At 40.8% G+C, this 27358-nt stretch overlaps 1 protein-coding gene across 1 annotated transcript in view; it reads right to left on the reverse strand.

The window, feature by feature from the left end:
• FBN1 (fibrillin 1) overlaps positions 1 to 27358 on the reverse strand; it is a 230897-nt gene that overhangs the window by 105853 nt on the left and 97686 nt on the right. Inside the window, exons 6-9 of the mRNA XM_029952242.1 lie at positions 20548 to 20745; positions 17023 to 17148; positions 9375 to 9500; positions 3581 to 3739 (exon numbers count right to left, since the gene is read on the reverse strand). Of these exons, the coding sequence (XP_029808102.1) occupies positions 3581 to 3739; positions 9375 to 9500; positions 17023 to 17148; positions 20548 to 20745 (609 nt within the window). The remainder of the gene's footprint in view (positions 1 to 3580; positions 3740 to 9374; positions 9501 to 17022; positions 17149 to 20547; positions 20746 to 27358) is intronic.

Genomic DNA, 27358 nt, shown 5'->3' on the forward strand with positions numbered 1-27358 from the left:
GTTTTCCTGCTAGACCTATGAGTGCAAACATATGGTTTCTGTCCTTCTCTGCCTGGCTTACTTCACTCAGCATGACACCCTCAAGGTCCATCCACTTTCCTACAAAGGGCCATATGTCATTCCCTCTCATTGCCATGTAGTACTCCATTGTGAATATATACCACATCTTCTTGATCCATTCGTCAGGTGATGGACATTTGGGCTCCTTCCATGTTTTGGCTATTGTTGACATTGCTGCTACGAACATTGGGGTACATGTGCTCCTATGCATCAGCATTTCTGTCTCTCTTGGGTAAATCCCCAGCAGTGCTATTGCTGGGTCATAAGGGAGTTCTATGGATAGTTTTTTGAGGAACCTCCACACTGTTTTCCAGAGCGGCTGCACCGGTTTACATTCCCACCAACAGTGTAGAATAAATCCTCTTTAGATTTGTGACCCATTTTTTTCCCTGAGCTTCCAAAGAAGTGTTTTAAAACAGTAGTCAGGTTTCCAGGTTGTATTTACTTAACTACCAGTACATTTTCATATTTGCTACAAATAGCCCTGTCTTGTTACAGTTTGCCTCCATATGCACATTAACCATGTGATTTAAAAACTTTTTTCTCTCTATTGCCAGAATGTTAATAATTTTATTATCACTGCCACACAAGGATACCCCATTGATACTTTATATACTAGTCTTATCCAGCAATAGAAATTAGGTTAATATTACTCTTTTCCTTATGGACTAAATCTGACTTATTCTAAGGCACTGTATTATGTCTTATGGAAATAACATTCCTATTTCAACCTCAGGGGAAAATCTGCCAGTTTCCATGTGGCTAAATACACCTAGCTATCACATACCCTGTTGTTATTTGTCAGTCCTTTACTAAAATATCTTCAATCACATATGATATTTCCAACTCAGGTGAAGCTTATGTTTTCATTCTACTATTGCCTTTTAATTATTGTTTATCTGTAAGTTTAACCCACAGAGCTTCTGTAGCACTTGACTGCATCTGGAAAGGATTTATAAATTGCTTATGCTTCCCTGAACCAGGATGCTTCAATCCCTCCTCACAAATGCACAGAATTATCACCTGGATGTGCCATGATCATTTCCTGGCTACCAGCTTCCTACCAAATTTCTACCACCAAGACTGTGCCCAGTGTTTGAAGTCAAGAATCATATCTACCTCATAACTAATTCCCATTCTGAGCTTAGCCCTGTGCATTCACATAAAAGGAATTCATTAACTACATGTTGGATTTAACTGGGTAGTAATTATATTAAGGGACTCATTTTGCTTGCAAGCTTTAATTCAGCCTTTTTCTTTAGTCTCTTAGGATTTGTATAAAAGAAGTTGAATAGCTTATCAGGATCTCTGCTAATTAGGTGAGTATATGACTATAAGCCTGCCATTAAATTCATCTTAACCTCCAAGCGGGTCTGGCTTCCTAACTTTCCCATCAGTCCCTTTTACATTCAGGATCAGCAAACTGCAGCTAGTTTTGCTCAACTGATATCCACCTTTCCTATCTCCACATAACCTGGAGATGATACCGATTTTTTCGGCAGGGTGAAAAGCTGACCAGTCTACAATACTCCTATGTGTATATATGTGTACATCATTGCTCTCCGTAAGCTAAGAGCCCAGGGCTCCATGGCACTGCCACCAGAACGTCTGAGCAAACAAAAACACCCACTTGCAAGTCAGCTTCTCTCTGTCAGTCTGCTCTTTGATTGTGGGTATTTCGGTGGCACCTATGGGAGAGCAGCTCTCAGCAAAGCTACCCAGGGGAGCAGGACCGTCTGCTTATGCATCCCAAAGTAGGTGGTCAAGCACCTCTACCTACCCATCCCTCTCTCCTCCTTTCAAGGCCTCAGCACAGAAAGGAATCTGCATCAATGCCACTGATTCCGCAATTAACAGATGTATTTATGAAGTGATTTCCCTGATACCCAAGACATGTGTCTTAGTAGGACAACATGTGATTCTTCTAAACAGTAACTTACTATATGGTTCCCCTAGTGCACAAAATATGGCGAGCTATATTTTTAGGCCATAGACATTAAGCAAATCAGGCAAAATAAATGACTTGCTATACGTTAAAATGTATTGATCTTTACCGCTTCTTTAATCCACACATACAATTCTCAGCAATAAAGAGAAATTATAGAGTAACATCTGTGAGCAGGTATAGAATCCATGATAATGGGAAATTTGCATTCTGTGGGTAGCACTCTACAGTAATCCATTAACTCTGTATTTATCCTTTCCCACCTTGATTTGCTCTGCTGAAGCACTCTGATTCCAACACACCGTTCAGGAATCAGATTGAGAATGAGCTATAACCCCAGTTCTTACTTACATCTGGTGGGAAAGATGTCACTTAATAAACTGTTCACTCTGCCTGAATGCTTTCTATGGCACTATGATAATGAATGAGACCTTCTAATAAGATTTATCAACTAGTAAAAAAGCAATACATGAACACAAATTGGCACAAAGCAGAGTAGATGGGTTTTGTGCCACAGTAACAGTAAAAACCCAGACCTGGGAGACAGGAGGCAGCATTTCCAGCTGTGGTTATCTTGGGACATTCATGAATGAGGTCATATTGGGAGTCATGTTAGGATCCTTAACAAACAAGAGGGTATTTAACAAGCAAAGCAGCAGAGATAGGAAATAAGGAATAAGAACCTCAATTGAGGAGATGTTTTAGGAAAAGAAGAGTATTTGAGTATAGAAATCTTCAGACTGGCTTCAAGGAAAGCTTGATTGTATAATTTAACTGGAAAATAAAGCCATCATAAAGAATAAGAATTAAAAGATGAACTGAGGTCAGATTTGAGGATGCTAGATGCTCTTTGCCAAGTAGTAAAATTTTATTTTCAAGAAATAGAGTGACTTGGACCACTACTAGATACCGCCTGAGTTCATCCTGGGAAAAAATTTCTGGACATCCTTTCCTACATTTTCCCCCAGCCATAATTTTTTTAACCAAACTTCAGATGAGTTATGCTTTAGGAAATGTATATGGCAGCTGTGGATTTCATAGAGACAAGTTAGGAGGCCACTGCAATAGTCCAGACGAGATAAAATGAGCTTTACATGAAAAGGGAAGGAATATGACAGATGAGAGAGGTATTACAAAGAAAAAAAAAAAGGCAACAAGAATTGGCAACAAGCAAGAGGAAAGTGTCAAACGTTAGGGAAGGAGGAAACGTGTAGCCACAGTAACTCACCGAAAGACAGAAAGAAGTGAGTTTTATTCAAGTGAACGCTGAGGACTATCTGAGAGCCAAAAGAAATACAGAAGAAGAGAGGACAAGTACTTCTGAAAAGGTCGCTACTTAGTTGTAATAAGCAAGCTAAGGAAGACGCAGTGCCAGAAAACAGTATTATTTGTACGGATCTCTATTTTCCCCCCAAGTCATTATCTGGGGAAATTTCCCTGGGAGTCATCTCTTTTGTTTTCTGGCATCTTTTTCACTTACCTGGATTTCCACTAGATCTGCATCATGCACACTGTCCCTGTGCTTGTGGGGGTAGAACTGGGCATACTCCGCAGATAAACTGGAAGGGCTCTTACCCGTTGCTCTGATGGGACACATCTCAGGGGCGACAGTGACCCCTGGAGACCAGCATCGGCCAACATCACAGCAGCACTGCATTTTGGTTATGGACTGCGGCAGTTGGTTAGAACAGCGCCCGTTTGCCAGAGCCGTGTAACAGTATCCTGGGCGAACATCTGAGAGAACAAAGAAACACAGCCACGTGCACATCACCGAGCTGGATCTCAGAACAACCCTCTCCTGCTCCAACACCTCTGCACTTCACACTTGGGTGCTGGCAGCGGGATGCACAGACACGCCTGTCCCTGGAAGGGAAGCCGTGAGCGCTGCCGCGGAACAATGCTCAGTCAGAACGCTCTTCCTCTCACACCTTTTGCCCCTGCAAGCTGGTGCACTTGGCCAGTGTCCCACATTCCATCCCCAAGGTGGGAACGAATGATTACAACCACATGTGCCATAGGAAAAGAGAGACGAAGAAAATCACTGGCAGTGACAGTTAATTAGTTATAAAGACATGTCTCTATACTAAAGGGAGATTGTGTTGTCCTTGGTTTCAAACTACTTAATTCGAGCCACTTTAGGCAAATATTGATATAAATCTATTTGAAAACAACATGAAGTCTGCACTATAGTCTACACTTCTAGAAGATCTTTCTTGTTTTTCAGACTGAAACTGAGTCAGACTTGTGAGATTTTTTTTTTTTTTTTCAAGGAGTGAGCCACTTTCCAGTCAGATCCAATGCTTGTTCATCAAGATTTCCTTTTGTCCTGGGGCCCTAACAGGTTTTATAAGGCACTGATTATTTACAAGTTCAAAATGTACATGATTCCAAGTTCTTAGGCCTATAAGATGCATTGGTTCTTGAAAGATTTTTTTTTTTTGGCAGAAAGGTATCTTCTCAAAGCAACACGGGAAGACATATTTCTCTATACCACTTTTATTGGGTTACATCATGTCTGACTGTCATGACAACATTGACACATTGAAGTACAAGTCTAGGCCACCAAAGAGCCTGTGACATAGTAGAGAGCTAACTGCTTCATGGTGAGGAAGCACTGTGACCTGGATGAGGCAGCCAGCCGACTACAGAACATCTTGATCTACCTAACAGGTTGAGGATGAACCTCTCTTTAAAAAATTTTTTTCACATTTATTTATTTTTGAGTGCGGGGAGGGGCAGAGAGTGAGGGAGACACAGAATCTGAAAGCAGACTCCAGGCTCTGAGCTGGCAATACAGAGCCCAGTGCAGGGCTTGAACTCATGGATCGTGAGATCATGACCGGAGCCAAAGTCGGGTGCTTAATGGACTGAGCCACCCAGACACCCAGAGGATGAGCCTCTCTATAACAAAAGTATATCACTGTACACGATACCCATAGATAATAAAGTTGCAAAAAGTAAATAATACTTAGATTATGCTTGATATTTGAAGAAATTGAGGGGTAAGCTTGTTATAAAATGAAGAATTTGTTATAGTTAAAATGTCATCACTATGTTTCCTGTAAGTTTAAATATTATACTTCAGGTGTGATTAGAGAAGGTCATACCTATAATTATCTTCATCGACATCATTCTTAAGAATACAAAGCATTCAAACCTTGAAGCTTACAATAAATTAATAATAAAATAAAATATAAAACAAGGCTAACTTAAAAACATTTAATAAATTATTAACATCATAGGAAGATGAGTACAAAAATCCTAGACAAATCACCCAACAAAATTAGAAATCAGTGTGAAAGAATACAAGATTATTTCTGAAAAATACTTAAAACCACTAGCAGGGAGGCACCTGGGTGGCTCAGTTGGTCAGGTATCTGACTTGGGCTCAGGTCACCATCTTGAGGTTCGCGAGTTCATGCCCTGTGTCGGACTCTGTGCTGACAGCTCAGAGCCCGAAGCCTGCTTCAGATTCTGTGTCTCCCTTTCTCTTTGCCTCTCTGCTGCTCCCCGACTCACACTCTGTCTCTCCGTCTCTCTCAGAAATAAACATTTTAAAAAATACTAGCAGATATAAATGTGCTTTCTAGAGATTTTTTTTGTTACCCCAGTTCCTAAACCTGCAGTCAGATGAATGGTGTCAGCAGAGAGACAGGGTGAGTTTCATCGCAGCCTGGGCCAGGACAAGTGGCCAGAGAGTGGAGGGCAGACAGGATAAGCTCTGTGAAGCTCCAGGCCGCACTTCCCTGTGAAGGAAGTGTAATAAAACTTCCATAGTCTCTACTTCTCATTGCTTTAAAGCCGCTGATAATTTATATACTCGGGGATTAGTCAATGTTTTGGGCATGGAAACCAAAGGCTGTTAAGAATAGGAAGAAATGTTCAAAACTGGCTTATATCCCAGTTTCAAATGAATTTGGTGGTCAAAATCCAGTATAAATACTTGACCACAATTTGTATATGTAATTTGCAGTGTGGGCTATCTTTTGGGGCACAATTGGGACCTACGGTTACCAATTGCAAACTCTTAATGGGCTAATGTCTATTATTTTTGTACATTAACTATGATACTATTTTACTGTCCTGCTGGCTGACTTAAATGGCATATCAGAAGGTTGGAGACTCTTGATCAAAATGGTGACTGCTGTGGCTAAAAAAAATTACCAGCCACATCTGGGTTGCTGGCAATCTCTGATTTACAAACGGCACCCACACATAGAATAAGCTTTTGGCCGATTCCTCTTATTGCAAGGGAGAGCTTTGGTTAAAAATACACCCATTTATGCAACTTATAATTCTGAAGAAAACCTATTGGCTGACAAGTAAAGGAAGGGAAAATACATGAAAACCAGGATTTGAGGAACTGCCCCCAGGGCACACCAGCCTGAAGTTCCCTGGTCAGCAGGAAGCTGGAAGGAAACTACTGAATACTGCAGGATCACTCCCCCTAGAGGCTACGGAGTGGCTTTGGGATGATCTGAAGATTTATGAAGTGAGGGGGAAGAGTGTTAGGATTTGGAGGAGATAAATGGAGGGTGGGAGGAGGCATAGATGTCTTCTACTTTGAATTTGCTCTGGCCAAGACATCTGGCAGAAAAGGAGTAGGAAGCTTTCTTCTCTTTTCTTTTTTCTTCTTCTGAGTCATTTGGCCTTTCCTTTCAGAACCCAGACATCACATTCTAGCAAAACAAATATATTATAAATTAAATAGGTGTTTGTAGGTCATCTTAGCCTACCAATAGGCCTCTCACTAACAGCGTTGTACACAACCCGGATCTAGGAGCTGTATGGTCCAAACTAGGTACAGGATATTATCAGGATTCCTGGGAATTGATGAGACAGAACATACTAACATGAAAAGACCACCCTACACAGGTATTATAAAGCACCAAAGGAAGATCACAGAACAAAAAAATAATAATGCAAGCGCTTACAGGACAAAGGAGGTGTTGGGGACAGGGAGGTCTGAGAGCCTCAGACTGTGGCGGCTGAAGGTAACAGGTGAATCTCATGCTTAGAAGTCTAAGAAAGATGTGATACACCACTAGCCACATGTGGGGTTTTCTGTTGGTTAGATTTACTAATTCCAAACAGCCAATCTACAAACCAACCTTAGATATGTTTATAAGTTGGAGACTATATGTATTTTCTTTTCACTAGGGATATTTGGTGGGGGGGGTCTCTATGGTTTACCATGGCAAGAAAAACCAGCATCAGGAAAGGCCAAAATGTCAGTTGGAGCATTTTATGGAACAAGTTTCTAATTATGGCAACAAACAATAAAGTTCCAAAGAAGGAGAAAGCGTGCTGCCTAGAGTTTACGGTGTCTGGTGTTCGTTCCAGTGACAGGGTTCAGGACGGGCGGCTCGGCACCCAAGCTGGAATCTCAGCTTCTTCACTTCTTAGCTGCTTATGCAACTGAACCAAATTACTTATGTGAACTCTATAAACCTCAGCTTCTTCTCATGTACAGTACGGTTGTGAACATTAACTCAGATAATTTCCAAAAAATACCTCATACCTGGGAGGTACACGGAGGTACATGAATCTTGGTCCCCTCCCCATATTCCACTTTCTTTGTAAATAGTATGGAAATATTTGGTAGAAGTATTTTAAAAATGTAAACTATCTGATATGTAAATGTGTTTTAATCATTTTAATATTACCCGGGGGCTATCTTTGAAGGTTAAAAAACACATCTACCTATTATCTGGCCCTTGAAAGAACTTCTACATCTCTGCTAAGCAGAGCTCCTGTATGTCACATGCTAATTGGGACAGTTTGGGGAGAAAAGGGAGCTCCAGGGGCTGCAGTCACGGTCCTTTCACTGTAGTTCCAGCATATGTGAAGAGATTCTGGGAATTCAGGCAATCTGGGCACCACCATTGTTTCTAAGGAAAAGTCCAGATATGCTTCCCTCACTGGTTGTGCATATTCAAATGTCAACTTTAGAGACCACCCTCCGCTTTTATTATGTGACTCGGTAAAAAGGAATTTAGAATTTCCAGTGCAACTCCATTTGGGTCTGAAATCCATGGCTTGTGGTGAGGATGCGAAGCTCAGTGTCTCTGAAAATAACGGGCCAAGAACAAACATCAAAAGACAGCATTCATTTTTCTCCAAGGCCATGTGCCATAGGCTTCTCAGCTGTGCCCTAATAATGAGGAAGTACTCATTTCAGTATTCAACAAGTACTTTACTGAGTGCCTACAATATGCAAGGAATTGTGCCAAGAACCACCAGGGATATGTGACAATAGCAGTTATGTAGGCTTTAAGGAGTGATTACAACTTAATTAGGGAGATAAAAACATACAGACATAAAATTTCCCTAGAAGACCATTTACGAGAAGCATCTCCTCAGGTAAGGGAGGAACGGCTTTCAGTAAGCTGATCTGGGATATCTTCAAAGACAGAGAGCCTGAGCAGAAGCAGGAAAGGGGGCTTGAGCTGGGAAGAAGAGTATCCTGAGCAGTACAACATGTATGATTAAAGGCATGAAGGAATCAAAACAAACGCCCTGTTTGAGGGTGAGAAGCAGGGACTGTGCTGCCTCCAAGGCTGAGGGAGGTCAGAGAATGTCCTTAACTATTGGGCTGCACACCTGGAACTTGAGCTTTTCTCTAGCAGACTAGACTTTAAGGAAAGTCTTAACAGTCATTAACTCTGGCAGTTATCAAACTTATGTTTTAAAATAAGAAAATCCCTTATTTTAATTGATATTTTATGTAGAAGCCTAATACCCCACTAGATAAGAACAGAGTGTGTGCATGTGGGGGGCACCGAGTGGGGGGCAGGGGTCCTGTCCCCTACGCCTCCCCCTTCTCACAGTTCCCCTCTCCCACCCAAGCAGCTCTGGAGACCGTTGTTATACCTGAAGGATCCATGGGGCACAGACCGAAAACCACTAATTTCAAAATCCTAATGGAAAACTACCCGAGGTTTGTGATCAAAAGAATTATTTTCAATTAAAGCACTATTTTAGGAAGATAAACTTGACAAGACGGATTGTAGAGAAGCCAGGAAGCAGACCAATTAAGAGATTATTGCAAAATTTCAGCCCTAAATTAACACAGGTCCCAGGAAATGACTGAATGTTTGACGCTTGCATAACTGCAAAGTAAACTGACAGACTGAGGATATCTGTATGGGTTCCCGGATCACCCGTCTTTCTGGGAGGCAAAAATCCTAATACAAGAGGACAGGGTACCGCTTTTCTTTAAGAGGGTGCTCCACAGTTTAAGGAAATATAAAAGTACACTGTATAGAAAATGAGAAATTATTAGTCCCCTTAACAAACGTGTTTAGAAAGATGTTCATTACGGAGCTGGTTTGCAGAAATCACACAGGCTGTTTACAATTAAACCTACCTATGCATCTGGTTCCGTCGGGAGAGGTGTAAAAACCAGGAGGACATTTGCAGAAGTAACTGCTGACTGTGTTTGTACATTCGCCCCCATCACAGATCCCAGGAATGGTGCTGCATTCATCAATATCTGGAACATAAAGAAGAGGTTACTATTCACAGAACACAGTATAAAACTGCTCATCACCAAGGAAGGTTCAGATGTAACACCAGTCAAACCATGTCCCCCGAGATAGCAACCTTCACAGAATAAAAGCGGCTCATAGTCAATTCATTGACTACGGACCCAGAAATGGGTGCTTCTTCTTTCAGCACAGTCTTACTGTAAAACTTAAAAACTCATGACATCAGAGCAAAATCAAAGAAACTTCCCGTGTAAAATCTAAAAGTAGGTACTGTTTTACCAAGCCACTATAGCAGGCTAAGATTCTGAATGCTACTTAGTTTAAAATTTTGTTTTCCCTCTTTCCATGCTTTGCATTGAGTTAATCTCCCTTTACATTTACTACTCTATATTCTGCATCAGTTCCTATATTCTTTACAACTGGATTTTCCAGAAAGCAGATACTGAAATCCTACAGAGAAGACCATGAATCCTGAGTGCTGACCAAGACTCGGAGATATCTTGATGTTTTCAGGGGCATCCAAACTGCCATGATGATGGTTTCCTGCGGGTTGGTGAGTGAATGGAGGGAGCACTAGGACACCCCACCCAGATCGCTCTCAGGGGAGAACCTGTCCCAGTACTGGGGGTGCTATCAGCAGACAGACAGCCTTCAGTTCTCAGCTCCTTCCAGGACTGCCTGAGCAGTGGAGAGCGGTCTCAGCCCAGACTCCACGCTTCCCAGGAGCCCAAACCCAGTGACTAATCATGGAGGACAGACAGATATTGGTCTGGTCATCTGCACCAGTGGGGACAGCTCTGAAAACCACTCCAATTCTTGAATACCCTGTGGGGTCAGCTAAGGCCATAGTTAGGGTTAGCTCTTGGGCCTGAGGCCAATGGTTTCCAACAAGGAAGCAGTAAAAGCTCCTTAGGACAAATCCAACCATTTCCTTCAAGGGGAGCTTTTCAAGAACCAGATTCAGACACTGACAGTTGTCAATAGATGTGGCACCAGTGAGGGGAGAAAAGAAATTGAGAGCTTCTTGTTTAGGCTAAAAGTAAACTCAGAGCACAGGGTATCTGCATGACCTTGACTCCAAGAGGAGTGGGTTTTCTGCACTCACCTAGGGAGAGGTACGGTTTGACCCAAGCCCCCTGGGAGTATTGCAATGGCCAGACTACACCGTGGGCACTAGGGAAGCCCTACGTTTAAAAAAAAAGAAAGAAAGAAAAGAAAAAAGATTTCTTCTCTAGTTTAAGTACTGCTCTTCACTTGTCAAACAAAATAGAGTTCTAAGTGGACCAGATTCAAGTGTCTTCTGACTCAAGTTCACCCTGTTAGTCAAAAAGGCAGCAGTGACACTGTTTACATGCAGTTTAACCTTTTTAAAAGCAAAATCCTCATTCTTCTGTGCTAGGCTAGAGGCTAAACCAAACAGTATTTCCCTGCTTATATTAGAGTCAATGCTAACTTAAACAACACTGTCATTGTGAAGTTATATAATGGTAAAGATGTATATTCTATTTCGACAGATAGAAATTTTGCTGGAGTTGGTGAAAGTCAGTCCAAGAAACAGCTAAGGATGGAGCCTAAGGTTCTAGAACCAGCATAGTGTAAGGATGCAGGTCTGATTCAAGTTTCCCCTCTGACCTTGAAGGCCAGCTAACACCATTAAAATTTCTGGGGGTGGGCCTAAAGATGGAGGTTAAGACTAGTCACGCCCTACATGAGGGTCCTAGTCATGCCCTACGTGAGGGTTCTGGGTCCACTCTGTAATTGGTTAAAGTTACTGTCAATGATGTGATGCTATAATGATTGGACCCCTGTACCTGTGTCACAATTTCCTGTAACTCCCTCTTCCCAAACTCATAAAATGCCCTGCCCCGCCATGTTCGGGGCTCACTCCACGTGGATCCAGTACGTTGGTGGAGTCTGTGAGCCCATGCTTATATAAGCCCGTAATAACGCCCTTTGCTTTTCCATGCGTGCTTTGGCCTCCCTGGCGGTCTCTGGTTTTTGGGGGCGATAGTAAAATCTGGGTATAACAATAGTATCAAAAGGCACATCTTTAGACAGTTCTCTCCCTTCAATCCTCCTGCATTTACCAACCACACTCCTACTTATAAAAACAAATAAGCTGAGACTGGAGTATTCAATAATCCTATTTAAGAAGAGAAGAGAATGTATCCCTGTAACACATAGATATCAAGAAGAAAACATACCTTCCTCAAAATGTCCCTAAAGATCAATGTCTGAATCATTAAACTCCTATCAAAGATCATGTGAGGAACTAGTGTCTATTAAAAGAAATATTTTTCTACCTGTTAGTATAAATGACCGCTACCATCCTTATTAAGGTCACTGAACATACATCAGAACCCAAAGAGGTTATTTAAATGACAAAACATGTCAGAAAAAGTTATTTAAAAAGCAGAACGGGGGCGCCTGGGTGGCTCAGTCGGTTAAGTGGCTGACTTCAGCTCAGGTCATGACCTTGCAGTTTGTGGTTTTGAGCCCCCGCATTGGGTTCTGTGCTGACAGCTTGGAGCCTGGAGCCTGCTTTGCATTCTGTATCTCTCTCTCTCTGCCCCTCCCCAATGTATGCGCACATTCTCTCTCTCAAAAATAAACAAACATTAAAAAATAAAAATAAATAAATAAATAAAAAGCAAAATGAACTGGCAGGACGGAGGAGACATCTTTCACATGCTGGCTAGGTTAGCTTTGGCCCCTTTACTGATGATAATAGCAATGACAATAATAATAATGAGAGTTGACATGTGTGCGAGGCATTGATTAAACGCTTTGTATGTGTCAACTCATCTAATCCTCACAGTATAGATACGGGCGTAGGACCTGATCTCTGTAATTCTGGCGCCCAGGCATAGCTCTTGCATTTCCCTGAGGCCTTCAGAAAACCCGCAGGAGTAACACTCAAAATAAGAGTGAAGAAGTTCATTTATAAAGTGATGTTAAACCCAAGTCTCCCCTTGCTAGGGGCTGGGCAAGAGGGAGAGGGGCAGGGACCCCACTTAGGCACATGGCCTCAAAGGTCAGAAAATATACCATAGTGCACACCCCCCTAATTTTCACCCAGATAAAGATAAAACCGGACTAGGCCAAATTATTCAATTTGAAGTAACTTAAATGGTTCTGATTTCCCTTTAGTGTCTTCCTCTCAGTGACACACCCTTTTTTCTTCATGTGTCTAGGTCCTTCTACTTTTCCTGAGTCTCCTTGCTTCTCAACCCTGTTGCTTCATGGCAACAGGCGCAGTTCTGATTTCGTGACCAGACTGTGGTGAAGTCCCCTCAATAGTAAAAGGCCGAAATAAAGTATCTGAATTGAAATCACGTACACTCTGAAATTCATACTAATCTATTATTTTTTCCAGGCTCTTAGCAGGCTGTATTTATCTCTCTTTTAATAGAATTTCAGGGATCCCGCATAAAAGAGAATTTGAGGTCAGTGGATTTCTTAGCATTTCTCTGAGTCAGTCTGTATCAAATGTCAGCCATAAAAGTAAATCACTTCCCGGTGGGAAGTGAGGCTTGACTCGGAAGAGATGCTTCTGTACTCCGGACACTTCTCCCTGGGCCCTAGGGGCAGGAGGGAGGGGCAGAGCAGCTGGGAGGAGCCATGCCTGTGGTCTCACTGGCCTCTTGCCTTGTGGCCAAGAGGGGACACAGTGGTAGGCCCTTTCTCTCTAGATTTGCTGCCCTTGCTCTTCTAAAAAAAAGTGTGACTAAAAAGTATAAATAAGCTGATTCTTCAAGTCAGGTTGAAAATAGTATCAGCCCTAGTATTTTATAGTCATACCATATATGCCACCTGGTGCACTTTCTTACTCGTGCAGCACCTGCTCTCTGATCACAACTGGGAAATAACGAGAAATGCAAACATTGAGTCTGGATTACAGAACTGGGAGGGACCCCCAGAAATCATCTTGCTTGTTCACTCTCCTCATTTGAAAGCTGAAGGAGCTCAGACGTGGTAACTGACTTGTCCAAGATCACATACAGGAGGGGGGACATTACCAGGTGTAGGGCCAGGTCTACCTTATTCCTAGTGCTCTTATACCTGCACCACAGAGCAGGGAGCTGGTGACCCTGAACAGTGGGAGTCAAGGGCTTACAGCTGCAGAGAATGGAGCCCCATCTGTATCAGTGGGTCAAGTAGCCCCAGGAATTCTCCTTGGTGCCTGAGAGGAAGTAGCCATCCGATGAATATGTCATTACTTCAGGAAGGGAAGTCTTAAGGTTTTTGGCCGTGTATTAGGGAGGGCACAGATATAGGGGCTACATTCTTAAAAAGTCCTTTGCATCATGCAGCATTATTATAATTGCTAAAGGCTGGGCTGCCCGCAATCTAAATCCCAAAATACTAGTGGTTAATTAGGAATCCAAGGGACTTCTTCCAGAAATAAAACTTAATCCTTTAATTACACTTTTTATTTCTTAATTTCCTCCCACAGTAACCTATGCAAATATGGACTCGGTTTCCAGAAAGAAAAGGCTCGTGTGTTCTTTCAATGTGCACCCTCGAGAGTCATTGGAAAAATCAGCAATGAAGGTGGTTGTAAACGGTTTCCCTTCCCCCCCCCTCCAAATCACAGCTATAAATCTCAATCCTTCCTGCTTAAATTTATGAAAATGTAATAATTGTTATTTGATCACTTCTGCTTGATCCTTTACGTTTCAAAGGAATCTAAGTTGCATGTAATGGTATAAAATTTGGTACGTGACCTTTTTTAGTTTCAGGGGAAAAGGGATATTTTAAGAAGGGAGAATTCTGCAAAAGTTAGATCTCACATACACACAAACTGCTCTCCCCATCACTGAGGGAGGAAAGCTTAGCAGCTTGTAAATTTGCTAAAGCCAGTTTTTGATTGAATTGGTTTTTTAAATAAATTACTGTGGGCTCCCAGGTACCCAGTTCCTTCCTTTCCAAGTCAAGAGGAAGACGCATTTTAAAAGCCGCTCAAAGTAATGGCAAAGGTGCCAGAATGATTTTCACAAGGGCAAAGACTCCCACTGTGGCCTGACCATCTTCCCAGGGCACATAGATGTCCTCTTCATCCCTTCAGTGTGTGGGCCAGCTTTCCTGGAATTCCTTCTAATGACCATCCTATCAATCATCCTATGCCCAGAATTATGCCATTCCCACGGAGACGCAGAAAGCTGGAGAAAAGCAAGGCAGCTGAAGGAAGAGACCCAGCTCACCAAGCATCCTCCGAGGACTTTCTAGTTACTCTCCTACCCGAGTAAGACAGGGCAGTAATGCCTGAACCAGCTTCCAGACCAGAGTACACGTAGTACAAACAGGACATTCTCTTCCAGTATCAATTTTGCATAAAAAAATAAAAGAGAGGGGGCAAAAACCCCATCATCTGAATTTAATGTAACCTTAGATGGCTAAGAAAGAGAAAAGGTCTAGCCAAAATTATGCTGTTTTTATCTTGCTACTGATTTCAATATGTAGCCAGAAAAAAAAAATATTTGTAAAAAGGGATTAAGTAATTCTCAAACTGAATTTTTTTGTCCATTGGATACAGCACCATCATAGGTTTCTTAGCATTAACAAAAGGATGTTGAAGAATTTTTCTTTCAGTCTGAGTTTTAAGTCTGTGCATCTTCTGTCTCGTTCACAACCACACAGGTGATCGATCCTGACAGATGTTAACTGACAGGTCTGAGTGAAAGGCAAGGGACACAGGAAATACAATTCTGCTCCAAGCTGGAAGCTATCAAATTCCAGAAAACAAAATGTGTCCAGAAGACTGGACAAGTCATATGGATCATAGTACCCTAAATCTTGAAGCTGACTGTACCTAAGCTGAATACATTAAGCTGAGAAAATCTGAAAATATGACATAATCCATTGTGGATGTGGATTTTGCATGCTATTATAAACCTGACAGCTTATTAATGGCATAGAGATATATATAATAGAACCTGAAAATCTATACTATAATATTTAAAAATTTTCAAAATATCAGGAAATATAATTATTAAATATTAATATTAGAGGTCATAGCTTACCTCCAGAAAAGAAGACACTATAATATGGTACCGCAAGTACCAGAGTGAGAATCAAAAGAAGTAAACGCTAGTGCTATCTAAATGACTTCAAACAGGGCACTTACCCAGTTCCTTAATTTATAACCTGAAAGGGTACAAGTAGTTAAGTTCTTTGCCTCATTCAGTATCAACATCTTTTGCTTCTAATACCACCTAACTTCTAAAAGACATTGGCCTGGAAGATTCAACTTTACCGTTCTTTGAAACGTACAATGTTTTTAAGAAGTCGTAATTCCTTAGAAAGAATATAGGTATTTTTCACAGCTCCCTCAACTGTTCATAGCATGTTCAAGAACATATTATTATGAATTCTATGTGATTCATAACTTAAAAACAACTCTAACCCATCAAGATAATTCTCAGTGCCAGATTTCAATTTCAATTTCTTTAAGAAGGGAGTAAATTTCAATTACTCAATTTCAGGGCAGGTAGATATTAAACTTATGTGTCATTTATGAACTGCTCTTCAAACCTGAAGCTGTCTTTCCCACATAGGATGTACTGTGGCTATCCACAAGGAAGATGAATGACCCAAGTCCAGACACATGACTTAGAATGAATTCGTCCTCATTGCTGGGGTTTAGTATAGACATGATAGCAGCTGCTTTCAACAAAAGTGCATGCATCTAAAATGCAACTTTATATCACACAAGGTATGGCTAAAAACGAAGGAAGTAGTTTTGTCTGCTGAGTCTGATAAGAGACATACCTTGTTACGTTACTGTCAGCCATTATACAAGCAAGGTGCATGCACTCCTCAAAGAAAAGAGTTTGATGCTGCCTACTTATTTCCTAGATGTTTCCCTCTCATGGAGAAAGCATTTCTTATGGCCTTGGATGCCAGGGCTCTTTTTGGCAAGTCCCAGCAGTGGTGCACATGAACATATTTCCTCTATGCACATTTTAGGAGCTCAATCTAGAAACTAAATGCAAATGTATAAATTTACCTCCAGTTATTTTTCTGTTTGATTACCATTAAAAAACTTCCATTTGATAGGCACAAAAGAAAATACTAAACTTGTACTCGGAACATAAGTAGAAGAGTTAATCTCTCAAAAAAGAAAAACCCAAACATTCGTTTTAACTAAAAATAAATAAATAAAAACATCAGAAGATATGTCCTTCTGAATGACATGTAATGATTAAGTTTAAATTCATGTCTCTAGAACTCTGCAAAAACATGTGTCTTGAACATTTTAACCCAAATATTGGTTCAAAAATATTTCATGTTTTAATATTTAATTTGATTCAGATGGATCTCTTATTTTGGGTCTATACAAGTGGAAAAAGCTGCAGGGTGTTTCTGGTTCACTAGCACAAAGGCATATTATTCCTGGTAAGAATATGATATTTACACATTCACAGGAATGACAGAGACAGAAGGGTTTTGGAACAATTTGCAACAAAGCGTGTCGTTGATTTGGGTTTCACCCACCCCTCCACAGCAAAGCATGGTATTTCTTACCTTCACATTTTTGTGATGCCTCATTAAATTTGTGTCCAGCGGGGCATTTGCACTCAAAAGACCCGACAGTATTAATGCAATTTCCTCCTTGACAGAGCCCAGGGATGGCCTGGCATTCATCCACATCTGTCAGGTTTTAGGAGACAGAAAGAGAGAAAGGGAGAGAGGGAGACATTCATATAAAAGTCACTGCAAAAGAAAATGTGACAGTTTTTATGTCTATATTACTCTACTTATGTCCATGAGTCATTTGTCCATTGCAATAATTGGAATACAAGGAGAAACACTATTGCTCACAATCGCTTCATGTAAAATAAATTATGTAACATAAGTTGGTCAACAATGTTTTGTAAGAGGTCCCAAATATTGTTAATTGTCCCACCTTCCATCTTACCCTCTGTAGAGGGCAATATTTATACTGATGGTTGAGGGTCTTATTATAAATGCTGCAAGTTATAGGGATGCAATGATAAAAAAAAAAAGGCAGACAGTAATAACTAGAGCTCTTCAAGAAATTCTTAGAAGCAAAAAGCAACACACATTACTATAAAAAAAAACTGTCTCTAAGACATATTGAATGATGCAGTTAAAGCAGAATTTATGTTAAGATCACACAGACTACATGAGACAGTGAATGCTTTTATGCAGATGAAATGGAACATGTTCACCTTCCATTCTGTAGAATTGTCTTTGCAGTAAAAGTTAAACAACCCAGGAAATTAGACTGAGAAGTGAGAGAGACCAGAGATGAATGTGCAGTCACCAGAGGGAACCTTTTTAAAGGGAAGTCAGAGTGTGCTCTTCCCAGCTCAAAACTCGAGCCCTTATCTTAGAAGATTCTACCTGCCCCCTCTACTCTCTGACCTCATCTTCTGACCTCCTCTCCCTCTCTGTCACTCCTCTCCTTCTACACTGGCTTCCTTGCCATTCCTTAAATATACCACGGATGCACCTGCCTCAGGGTTTCATAACAGTGGCCCTTTGCCTGGATCATTCTTCCCCCATTAAGGTTCACGCTGTCCCATCCGTCAGGTCCCTGTTCACTACAGCAGGGCCTCCTTCTCTGGCCAAACAGCAACAGCCAGCCCCCTGTCACTCACCACCCTTCCTACTTTGCTTACTTTTTTCCATAGGGTGAATCACCAGCTGACCTAACAAATGCTTGTTTGCTAGGTTTTGTTTTATAAATCCATTGTCTTTAATACAAGTTCCAGAGAGCGGGCTCTTTCTCTCTATTGTTCACTGCTACATCCCTGGCACCCAGTAGCTGTGGTCCCACATGTAGCCCCAAATATGAACATTCTAGGGACAAAATTAATCATTCCTGACTCATTATGTTTAGTTAGAAAGACTAAAAAGTATATGTACATTCTTTCCATCTCTTCATTTTATATGTAGGGATATATGTGTATAAATACACACAAAAGCCTAGTTTAATAAAGGGCCCCCAGAGTGACAGTCTAACTTACCTTTCTCTCACTTTGGATATTCTTTTAGAACTGTGGAAGCCTAGAATACTTTTGTTTTACCCTTCACTGTATGGAGCAAGAATGTGACCATCAATTTTAAGGTCTCTACTTCCCCTTGTTCTTCAGAAAAGTCGGCATGAGGGAAAGGATACTACAGAAGCAACATTTTGCTATAAAAGTGTTGCTGTTTTAAATGGAATGTCCTGGCCCACAAATGGATTACTGTATGTGCAGTATAATTAGATTATATTTTATAGCTGACCTCGATTTTGTCTTAGACCAGAAGTTTCCATTCTCTTGATATGCTGAATATGCTATTAACATGTTATTTGAAATTGATTGTACATATAAGCAAAACTTGATAGTCTTGTTGGTCATAATTTTTGGCCGAGAGGACAGACACAGGAGGGCACTTCTCTGCTGGCCATACCTTCCATGACTAAAGACAGAATAAGCTCCTTTATGAACCCATTTACCCACAGCCCCTCACATCTGGCCCAACGTCTAAACACCCTGCCAAGGAGAACAGAGCCCCAAGCCGAGAGCAGACTTGCTCCAAAAAAACCCCACAACCAAACATGAAGAATTTCATTCTCAAAGTGGCAATACAACTGCCATTTTGATTTCATGGGTTTCACAAAATTTCTGATAAAAATCTTACTTTTTCTTGGCTACTGAATAGCAGAATCAGGAAGGGGCAGAAAGAAAATGGCGGATAAATCAAGATTGTAGGAAATGCATAGCAAGGCAACAGAGCAGCCACTGTTCTCTCTCTCGTGTCATTATTTACCCCCCAACTGTCACAGCGCCTCAACCTCTGACAAGGACACATGGATGGATAGTTGGGCACACCAAATCTGGCTTTCTGGTCTATAACAATGCTTCACAACACCAAGACCAAGAATTTCTTCAAAACTCACTAGGACTTTCTGAAGATAAGAAATGTAAAGAAGGTACCCAGGAAAGAGGAAACTAAACTTACTCTTTACTGTATAAAATCACACAATAGACCCCTTTGTGATTCCTTTGTTCCAAACTGACTTCTTGCTGCTCCTGACATTCAGAAGGACAAGTTGAAGGGCACATAAAGGAGCTGTATGTTGTACACAGAAGTCAGGAGTCAGGACCAACAGTGTTTATCACAAGTGGAATTTGTGGAAGCAGAATTTAATGGAGACCCACAGAGCTATGTGATTCAGCTCAAATTCTGCCTCACTGCACATCACCCTTAGAATTAACATGCAGAACCAAACCACACTGGTATCTTTTTGCCTCAGAGAACCACACCCTAAATTTTCTGAAAATGTTGCAACTTGTAAAAAAAAAATAATAAAATAAAAAAGCACTGAAGATGTCTAAAGGAAGCAGATACAGCCTGGGAGTTTTCAATCCCATCAGTTTAGTGCTGAACTGCCTCCGTTCACTTCCTCCTGTTTCCTGCCAGACATCCAGACAATAAAGGAATTTGTACAGCTGGAAGAACAGGAGTAAAAGCCAAAAACAGAGTAAGGGCTTCTATGGGAGACAGGAGAAGACACGAGCAGACGACATCTGGGGATATTTAAAGCTGTGAAACAAATCTTAATTTATTTCTGACTTGTAAAAAAAAAAAAAAAGCATAACGTAGCATGTAAAATCGAGAGAGGAACAATTTTCTGGGGGTCAACTAAGGACAACCCAGGAGACAGAGTAACTCCAACAATCTCAAATGGAGGAAAAAAGTTAAGAAAAACAAACTACCTTGTTCGCAAATTTTGCTTTGTGTTTATACACAGCATTGCTCTAAGGCACAGCACTGCGGCAACCAGACTCGCACGACCCCACAGAAACACCTCTGGGGTCGGAGGGGGAGCTGCTGGCAAGGAGAACTCCGGGGAGACCAGCTGCTCTCTCTTGAGCCACGCTCCTAATGCCTAAGTTGGATATCATGCCGTCAGCGAAATCGGGAAGTTATGTCTCTGACACCGCTTTTCCATTTTCTTCAACTTCACTGGAGAATGGCTCTCCAGAGCAAATAAGATGAATCCATTAATAACTCCATCAGCGAGGGGTTTACCTTGACAGGCTCCCGTACGAATATTTGGAATGAAGCCTCGACGACAGGGGTGGGGCTGGGCGGGGCACATCTCACAGGGGTGGCCCCAGGCTCGGCCCACGGTGGCACAGCAGAGTGTTTTTGTGCAGACAATCCCGCTGAGCTGTCCCTGGCACATCTGGTTGCTGACCACAGTGAAACATGGGCCCGTCCTGTAATCTGAAAATAAAGGAGGAGAATTCCATGAAGGTCCGAGAAAGCAGGAACCATCACGCACAGCAACAGCTGTGCCCCATTTTCCTGGACTCCAAGCTGGGAAACAGTCTTCAGGGATAGAACCCCACATCGCTGGCTCTGTGGGAAGCCTTGGGCAGACCGTTCTACTTACTGCTCCCCTCCATTTTCCTCACCTACAACATAGGGATGAAAACACCAGTTCCTAGCTGCTGTGAAGGCACTGTTGTAAGGATCGAATGAGCTAATGGAAATACTTTACAACTGGGATGTCCTATAAAAATACAGCATCATGATATGATGACACATTCAACCACTCAAGAGAATTTATCAGTGCCTTCTATGAATCAGTCCCTGGGCTTGATGTAGAGATTTTAGTGACTGAAATAGACCAGATCTCTGCCCTCATGGAGCTTAGAGTCTCTTATTATTTAGGCTGGAGAAAGAAAAACATTTCCAAACTTGCAATGAGGCAAGTCATGGCATTTTCTTCCTGGGAATTCCTTGGTCAAAAGAAATAGTTACCCAGTTCTTTTGGATTGGGTCCATCTTATTTCAAATACCAAAAAAAAAAAAAAAAAGTGCAAGCAAACAAGTAGGCATTTTTAAAAATTTACCAGTGTAAGGACATTAGGCATTTAGCATAAAGAATAAGGACACTGGTCTGAAATCATTGTAACCCTTATGCAAAAGTCCATCATAAAGTAAACAGAGATACGCTAAAGCCATAGGAGAATTTCCAAGTACTCTCATTGGACAAAATCTGCCTCCATTTTTGTTTTGTTTTGTTCACTAAAGGGAGAAAGTCAATCTGGATTCAGCAGCCAACAAACAAGAAAGATTAACATGTAGTGAGCATAGAGGACCAAAGCCAGGCTATCCCCAGCCCATGCGTGATAGAAATCGAGACCGTAATATATATCCCTTTCTGTTCCACAGTGACCTTGGCAGATAGGGAGGCTGGGTTGTGGCAAGACCATGGGCTTCTATCCACCACCCAACAATGCATGCTTCCCCATGTCATTTTCAGAAATGCATAGTTTCCTAGGAGTCCAGGGATGGAGTAAATAAATAAATAACTGAATAACTCCAGTAAGTTCCTTTCACCACTCAATTCTATAGTTTTATGAAAATCACTGGGTGTGCTAATGAAACTGCTGGGTTAGGTTTTCACTTTTCTTCTTTCTTTCTCTAAGTAGCTCATGAGACAGAGCTATGCAGTTTACCAAGGGCAACTCGTCTTTACTGTACCAGCGAGAGCTAACAGGGGGGACCACGACCCCATTTGGGCAGCAGCTGAATCTTACCTGCAGGCATGCCTTTGTTCTCGTATTCTCTGCTGCTTTGGTGCAGTAATGACTCCAGCTGCTCCCTATCACTAAATGGTCTTCTTCCTCTCCCTTCTATCATGCTAAAATGAGCCACCTGTGGTCAATGGCACTGCCCTAATGCCCATACTGTCCTAGTGTCTACGTGGAAAGAGGAACTTTCTCAGGAGTTCCTAAAACAAAAAGTCACCCAGTCCTGCTGAGCAAGAGGACTAGGCCCAAATTACGGTATTACCTGAGAGATGGGCAGGTTGGCCTCAACATTGAGTCCCCATCCCCACATCTCCCTCTCTCTATGCAAATGGTTGCAAAAAAATGATATATGTATCACTGATGGAATGCAAGATGACTTTAGATTGTCATGTTTTAATAGTCATATATTAATTCTTTTTAAAAAAATTTTAATGTTTATTATTTTTGAGAGAGAGAGAGAGAGGCAGAGCATGAACAGGGGAAGGGCAGAGAAAGAGGGAAACACAGAGAAAGAGAGAGGCAGAGCATGAACAGGGGAAGGGCAGAGAAAGAGGGAAACACAGAATCTGAGAGAGGGAGACACAGAATTTGAAGCAGGCTCCAGGCTCTGAGCTGTCAGCACAGAGCTCAATGCGGGCCTCAAACTCATGAGCCAAGAGATTGACCTGAGCCGAAGTCAGATGCTTAACCAATTGAGCCACCCAGGCATCCCACTAGGTACTAATTCTAATTTGTATTATTTAAAAGAATAAACATAACAGACTCATGATTTTACAAGTATGTTTGCTATGATGAGGATGAATTAAAAAAGTTTAACTCAACCTAAAGGAAAATATTAATGAACACTAGTACCGGATATGCAAATGGACCAAAAAATTGTGTAGACTGCACAAACACACCACCAGTGTCACCATTCCAAAAGACTGACCTTGTACTTTGTTCCTCTCAAACTTCTAATGCCCTAGTCCTACCTATCTTTCCAGCCCTATCTCCTGACACTTCCTCAGTTTACTGTTTTTTAATTTTTTTATGCGTTTTTTGCCGTATGGATTATTTCTTAGTTTTAGATAGTCAAGTTCTAGTTATATTTTAATATATTTTATAATACGCCAGGTCTGTTCAAAATCCACTATCTTCTTTCAGAGATGTCGAATTCAAACAAAAATACAATATTCAAATGCTTGAGCTATTGAATAAAATCTCTGCCCTCATTTTAGTCTGTCTTTCAAGAGCAGCACCATGATGGTTCCATGACGGTTTGCAGCACAAGTGCCCTCACACGCAGTAAGCCCATGCACAGAGCCAGTGTCTGCCGTCGCTCATTGTTGGGCTCAATTCTGCCAAGTGTTACCTATAGGCATTTAATAAATACTTCTCTATCATATGGCATTTTTCAATTTTAACACTTTGTTATATATTTTTGTGATTCAAAAATAATATTTCAGACAATTAGGAAAAGGTAGAAACATAAATAAGAAAACAAAAATCTTACATAATTGTACCTAAAGAAACCCTTGATACATATTGGTTATATTACCTTACCTAATTTCACATGTGTTTTATTCTTTATCACAAAATGCAACTGTATTAAGTATACAATTTTGAGCCCTATAATTTTTTCACTTAACGTTGCCAAAAGCATTTCCCCATGTAAATACGATTTCAAAATATTATTTTAATGGCTAATAATTTTTCATCAAGTTATAACATAATTTATTCAATAATTTTCTTACTGTGTGTTATTTAACTTGCTTCCAATTCTTCATTATTACATACAGCAGTGTTCATTACTGATAAACTGCTTTCAGATGAGAAATGTTTAGTCTTGGGCAATAGCCATCAAGATTTTTATGGCTATATATACATATTTTTGCTTCTGAGGCCAGCCAAGATCATGGCACCATAATCTCTTATTTAAAAATTAGATTAAACTTTTTATGTTAAGTAACAAAGAAAGAAATTTAGGTTTATTTCTTTTTTCTCCACTTAATTTACTGAGCTAAGTGCAAATGTTTGAACCAAACAAATTCACGCTGGCATATCATTTTCAACCTTTTAAAAAACATAATGGAACATAAATTTGAATTTATAATCCTCTCTTTGACACTGCTTGGCTTGAGTTTTGCTCTTCACTTTGCCAAGATACCCTATGGAACAACCTTATGTATGAGGATTGCAAAGAATCAGGGTAGGTTCAAACATGTTTTAGAGTGACACCAGCGAAATAAAGGCAAACTACAAAATACAAAGAAAATCTGATTCAGTCCTGTCTGACACTGGCTCATGACTTCAAACATGAATTCTTCATTGGAAGACCTTCATAAAAAGAAAATAATCCTTGGGGTGCCTGGGTGGCTCAGTTGGTTAAGTGTCCGGCTTTGGCTCTGATCATGATCTCACAATTCGTGGGTTCGAGCCCCGCGTCAGGCTCTGTGCTGACTGCTAGCTCAGAGCCTGGAGCCTCTCTTTAGATCCTGTGACTCCTCCTCTCTCTAAACCTCCCCTGCTCATGCTGTCTCTCTCAAAATAAATTAAAACATTAAGAAAAATTTAAAAGAAATAATCCTTTACACTTCTCTAGGGTCAAGTTCTTACCCTCATCTCAATATGAAACTCATGGAATAGAAATGGCACTTGTTAATTCTGACAATTTTCATTAGGCATCTCTAGAGGCCATACGGATCTATCTTTATTAAATTTACTGGATATTTGGCAAATAGGTTGAGTATGTATAACAGAATCTATAGACTTAACACATTTCTACACTAAATGCTTATCACAGGGACAAAGAACCAGACAATTTCACAGTGCATATTAGTAAGTGAACATAAATGTATTTGTAGGTCCACATTTTCAATAAAAATTGCTGAGTGCAGAGGGACAGGCATAATCTAGATGAAGTAGAATTGGATCTAAAAATCTCTTGGAAGGTAAATGCTCTATTAACATGGTTTTCAAATGTCATTCTGATTTGGCAGCGTGTGCTTCTTGTCCTGTGCTCCATTTAGGTTGCCAAAGTTATGCTGTTTTTTGTCCAAAACTTTAACCACAGAAAAAAAAAAAATCTGCCCACATTCCCAATTCCTCACTAATAATCCAATTATTTACAATTATTCCCATAGCGCTTACGTGATACTAGGCTAAATCTACATACTCTTTTCTCAGATAGTTCCAGCATTAGATAGGGAATGTGCCTAATTCAATGCTTGGGTAATGTCTGACTCATTCCCTCAATGTAAATCATTATTCCTAATGCAACTAAAATATAGTATTAAAAATACTTTCTGCCTGCAAATTGCTTTACAATCACTTCCTTATAAGACCTCTATGAACTAGGGCAACAGGCCCAGCCTTTTCCAAATTAAAATGCAGTTTTAATTGTTTTTAATGGGTTTATTCTAGTGTGGCTAGTTCATGGGAAATTCTGCATCTACATGTTACCATTCTGGACTGTTTTCAGTCCCTGTAGATTTAGCCTCAAGACTACAGATCTCACCAATGTGTATCTGCAGCCTCAGACCCTCGGCTTCTGCCCAGCTCTGGAGCTCACAGTGCTGTGACCAGCAGTGTTACTTCACTTTCATTTGTAACCAGGCTTCACCCTGAAGCAAATGCATCATTCACAGGGAAAAAACGCTGTGGTGCACTGAATCCTTGTCACTCCTGCCCAGTCACTAAACCACAAACTGCCGGGAAGGCACAGGGATATAATCTTGGGTAGTAGGCTCCAATTATTTTAAATCCTTCTTTTCATAAAAATTATGAACAAAAGAAGGAGATATCAGTTTATCCATGACAGGGTCACAGCATGCTTCTACCTTTCAGGTAGGCTGGTCTGAGACACATTAGACTCCTAATGCGTGGAATTTCAATACAATCTCCTCAGGAAGGAGTTCACAGAACTTCCAGTCTGAGGAAAATTAAAGCAAAGGAGTTCCACAATGATAATTAGTCTCATAACTGCTGCCATTTCTTCTTACTCCAATTATTCTTAACTTTGGGACATAACCAGATCACCTGGGGAAGTTTCGCAAAACACTAATGTCTGGGCCTCACCCCTGTTCTCTCACAGCCCCTTTTCTCCTTCCCCCTACTCCCACCCCATGGAATCCAATTCAGTAGATGTGGCATGGAGCCATCATGCCCTTTCTGTATTTTGCAAAAGCTCCCCAAAATGATTTTGCCATCTAGGATTCTAAATTGTCTTTCTCGCTCTCTCTTTTCTCTCTCTCTTCCCTCTCCCTGTCTCTCTCAACATTATTGAGGCGTGTTCATTTTCCATTAGTAATTGGAGGTATCTTCAAGTTAGCTGGCCTGAAGGTATAACCTTAGAAATGTGAGACACCCCATGAACTGGAATCACTGCTGCTCAACATAACCCAATTCTATAATACTCATTTCGATAGTGTTGACTGATTATGAGGCACTTTACTATGTTCTTTATTAATTATACTAACCACAAACTCAGTAAACCTAACAGCAAATCAAAATTTAAGAAGGCTAGGGCGCCTGGGTGGCTTAGTGGGTTAAGCGTCCGACTTCAGCTCAGGTCATGATCTCACAGTTCGTGGGTTTGAGTCCCGTGTTGGGTTCTGTGCTGACAGCTCAGAGCCTGGAGCCTGTTTCAGATTCTGTGTCTCCCTCTCTCTCTGCTTCTCCCCCATTCATGCTCTGTCTCTGTCTCAAAAATAAATAAACTATAAAAGAAAATTTAAGAAGGCTAAGCACCATTACTCCACTGCCCTAATGGTCAACTGAATTCACATTTCTAAGTTCTCCCCTTCCAGTGTTACAAAGCACATTTATACACATAACATCACTCCACTACCATGAACTTCCATCTCCAACTTCCCTGCAGAGGGCTATATGTGAATTAAATGTCAGAGGGATTCTCCATCCAGGTTCCAAACACATTCATCAAACTTATCAATAACACCAAAAGTTACCTTTAATTTCCTCCAGAATTGCACTATCACAGATCTCCCTGAAATACTTCCCTGACTCCTAACTTGATTAAATATAAACTACTAAACATCATTTATGAAGTTTATACCAAAAACAGTCAAACTTTATAATCAAACAAATCTTCCAGACTTAATTTGTAGCAGAGAGGACACACGGGTAGAAAAACAAGACAAATGACACCACAAGGAAACAGTAAAAAAATCTAGAATGTGTGATTTTCAAAGGCAGCTTTCTGAACGTTTTAAATAATAAATGACTCCCTCAGTTTAAAAAAAAGTATGATAGAAGGATTATTTAGATTAAAAAGACATAATAACCCAACCTTACTTGGA

Source organism: Suricata suricatta, chromosome 9 (assembly GCF_006229205.1).
Source record: "Suricata suricatta isolate VVHF042 chromosome 9, meerkat_22Aug2017_6uvM2_HiC, whole genome shotgun sequence".
Classification (NCBI taxonomy): domain Eukaryota; kingdom Metazoa; phylum Chordata; class Mammalia; order Carnivora; family Herpestidae; genus Suricata; species Suricata suricatta.